Source organism: Myotis davidii, unplaced genomic scaffold (genome assembly GCF_000327345.1).
Source record: "Myotis davidii unplaced genomic scaffold, ASM32734v1 scaffold4297, whole genome shotgun sequence".
NCBI lineage: Eukaryota > Metazoa > Chordata > Mammalia > Chiroptera > Vespertilionidae > Myotis > Myotis davidii.
Window position 1 is genome coordinate 46,756 of NW_006288467.1, and position 2,774 is coordinate 49,529.

At 37.1% G+C, this 2,774-nt stretch overlaps 1 protein-coding gene across 1 annotated transcript; it reads left to right on the forward strand.

Moving 5' to 3' along the window:
• Window positions 1–6: 6 nt before the first annotated feature.
• Window positions 7–2,062, forward strand: USP51 (ubiquitin specific peptidase 51). The gene has a single exon (XM_006760333.2). The coding sequence runs from the start codon at window positions 160–162 to the stop codon at window positions 1,567–1,569; it is 1,410 nt and encodes a 469-aa protein (XP_006760396.1). The 5' UTR covers window positions 7–159; the 3' UTR covers window positions 1,570–2,062.
• The last annotated feature ends 712 nt before the right edge of the window (window positions 2,063–2,774 follow it).

Consider the following 2,774-nt stretch of genomic DNA (forward strand, 5'->3'; position numbering starts at 1 on the left):
CAGGGTCCCACAGGCTGCTCTCACGTGGAGAGCTTTAAAGTAGCAAAGAACTGGCAGAAGAACCTCCGGTTGATCTACCAGCGTTTCGTGTGGAGTGGGACCCCAGAGACGAGGAAGCGTAAGGCAAAGTCGTGCATCTGTCATGTATGTAGCACCCATATGAACAGACTCCACTCTTGTCTCTCTTGTGTCTTTTTCGGGTGCTTTACTGAGAAACACATTCATAAACATGCAGAAACAAAAGAGCACAATTTAGCTGTAGACCTCTATCATGGGGTTATATACTGCTTTATGTGTAAGGACTATGTGTATGACAAAGACATAGAACAGATTGCCAAAGAGACAAAAGAGAAACTTTTGAAGTTAATAACTTCCACCTCAACAGATGTTTCTCAGCAGCAGTGTGTGGAGTCAGGTGTTGAAGAGAAGCAATCAGGCTGTGAGTCAAAGGAACAGGAGCCAAAATTGGTGAAACCCAAGAAAAAGAGGAGAAAAAAGTCAGTCTATACTGTAGGCCTGAGAGGGCTAATCAATCTTGGCAACACCTGCTTTATGAATTGCATTGTCCAGGCACTTACCCATATTCCTCTACTGAAAGATTTCTTCCTCTCTGACAAGCACAAATGTATTATGACGAGCCCCAGCTTATGTCTTGTTTGTGAGATGTCTTCGCTTTTTCAGGCAATGTACTCTGGGAGCCGGACTCCTCACATTCCCTATAAGTTACTGCACCTGATATGGATTCATGCAGAACACTTAGCAGGGTACAGGCAGCAGGATGCCCATGAGTTCCTTATTGCGATATTAGATGTGCTGCACAGACACAGCAAAGATGATAGTGTTGGGCAAGAAGCCAATAACTTCAACTGCTGTAACTGCATTATAGACCAAATTTTTACAGGTGGCTTGCAGTCTGATGTCACATGTCAAACTTGCCATAGCGTCTCTACCACAATAGACCCGTGCTGGGACATCAGTTTGGACTTGCCTAGCTCTTGTGCTACATTTAATTCACAGAGTTCAGAGAGGGCTGACGGCGCAGTGAGTAGGAATGACCGCATACCAGGCATCCCCTCACTCACAGACTGCCTACAGTGGTTTACAAGGCCAGAGCACTTAGGAAGCGGTGCCAAAATCAAATGTAGTAGTTGCCAAAGCTACCAGGAATCTACCAAACAGCTCACAATGAAGAAATTACCCATTGTGGCCTGTTTTCATCTAAAGCGGTTTGAACATTTAGGCAAACAGAGACGAAAGATTAATACTTTTATCTCCTTTCCCTTGGAGCTGGACATGACTCCATTTTTGGCCTCCACTAAAGAGAGCAGAATGAAAGATGGCCCACCACCAACAGACTGTGCGCCCAACGAGAATAAGTATTCCTTGTTTGCCGTGATTAATCACCATGGAACTTTGGAAAGTGGACACTACACCAGCTTCATCAGGCAACAAAAGGACCAGTGGTTCAGCTGTGATGATGCTGTTATCACCAAGGCCACCATTGAGGACTTACTCTACAGTGAAGGGTATTTACTGTTCTATCACAAACAGGGTCTAGAGAAAGACTAGTCTTATCAGGCCACTTACCAGAACAAAGTTAAAGAAATAGGCAAGGATCCTACCTGAAATGGACGATGACAATACCTATACAACAATGAGCACCTCTTGAAATATCACAAAAACCTCCTGGAAGGAACAATGACAACAGCACCTATATGACAATTAGCACCTTGATATAAAGAACGTATTTTACCACAGGCCTGTGGGAAAAATGAATACTAGCTGGTGACCATTCAGCCTTAAATGGGAGGAGGGAGAAGTGGTGGAAAATGGTCACATAAAGCAGTTAAATGAAAAGAATGTTTTAGGTGGGGAGAGTGGGAATAGAAATGTTCTAGAACTACTATATGTCATTTATTTCTGTAAAATATACTGTGGGAAATCAGGGAGTATTCAGCAAAAAGCTTCACCGTTGGTATTCCAGCTGTGGCTGACCAGATAGTTTGGGGAGAAAGGATATTTTGAAAGAGATTCTGAAAAGCTTTAAAAGAAAAACATTTAAAAAACATTTTTTTTTATTTTAAAAGAAAAATGTTTTCAAATGTTGGAAGTTCTTAAGTTAGATGTTTTCAAAATTAAAGTTTTTTATTTAAAACTTCAAAACTATTAAAATAAGGCTTAAAAGATTTTTAAAGTTCTTAGTATAAAACAGGTAAAATGAATAAAACAAGGAAAAATATTAAAAATGGAAGTTTACCAAAAAAGTTAGTGAAAGAATCAGCTTTAAAATTAAAAAGTTAAAAAAGAACAAGACTTAATTTTTAAAAGAAATAAAATAAATTTTTAAAAATTGGAGCATAAAATATGTGTGTTAAGAAATAAATTTTCAAAAAGTATAGGTTGAAATTTAAGTTTAGAGAAAAGTACAAAAGCAATGTTCAGAATTAGTCACGACAAAGATACAAAATTTTTAAATTGAAAAAATCTAAAAAAGAAAATTAGAGAATAGAAGATTTAAAAGTATACAAAGAACTTTAGACAAGTTGAATTTAAAGAATTTAAATAAAAACTATTTGATCAAGGGTAAAATTTAAAAACCTTTAAAAGTAGAATTTAAAGAAAAATTGAAAATGAAAAAATTAAATATGTTTAAATAGAAAAATCCTAAAATTAAAAGCTTAAAAGGTTGTGTTTTTTTACAAAAATTTAAGCATATTAAAATACATACGGGTATGAAAGAAGTGGAGGAAACAGAAATAATTTGACAAAAAGGT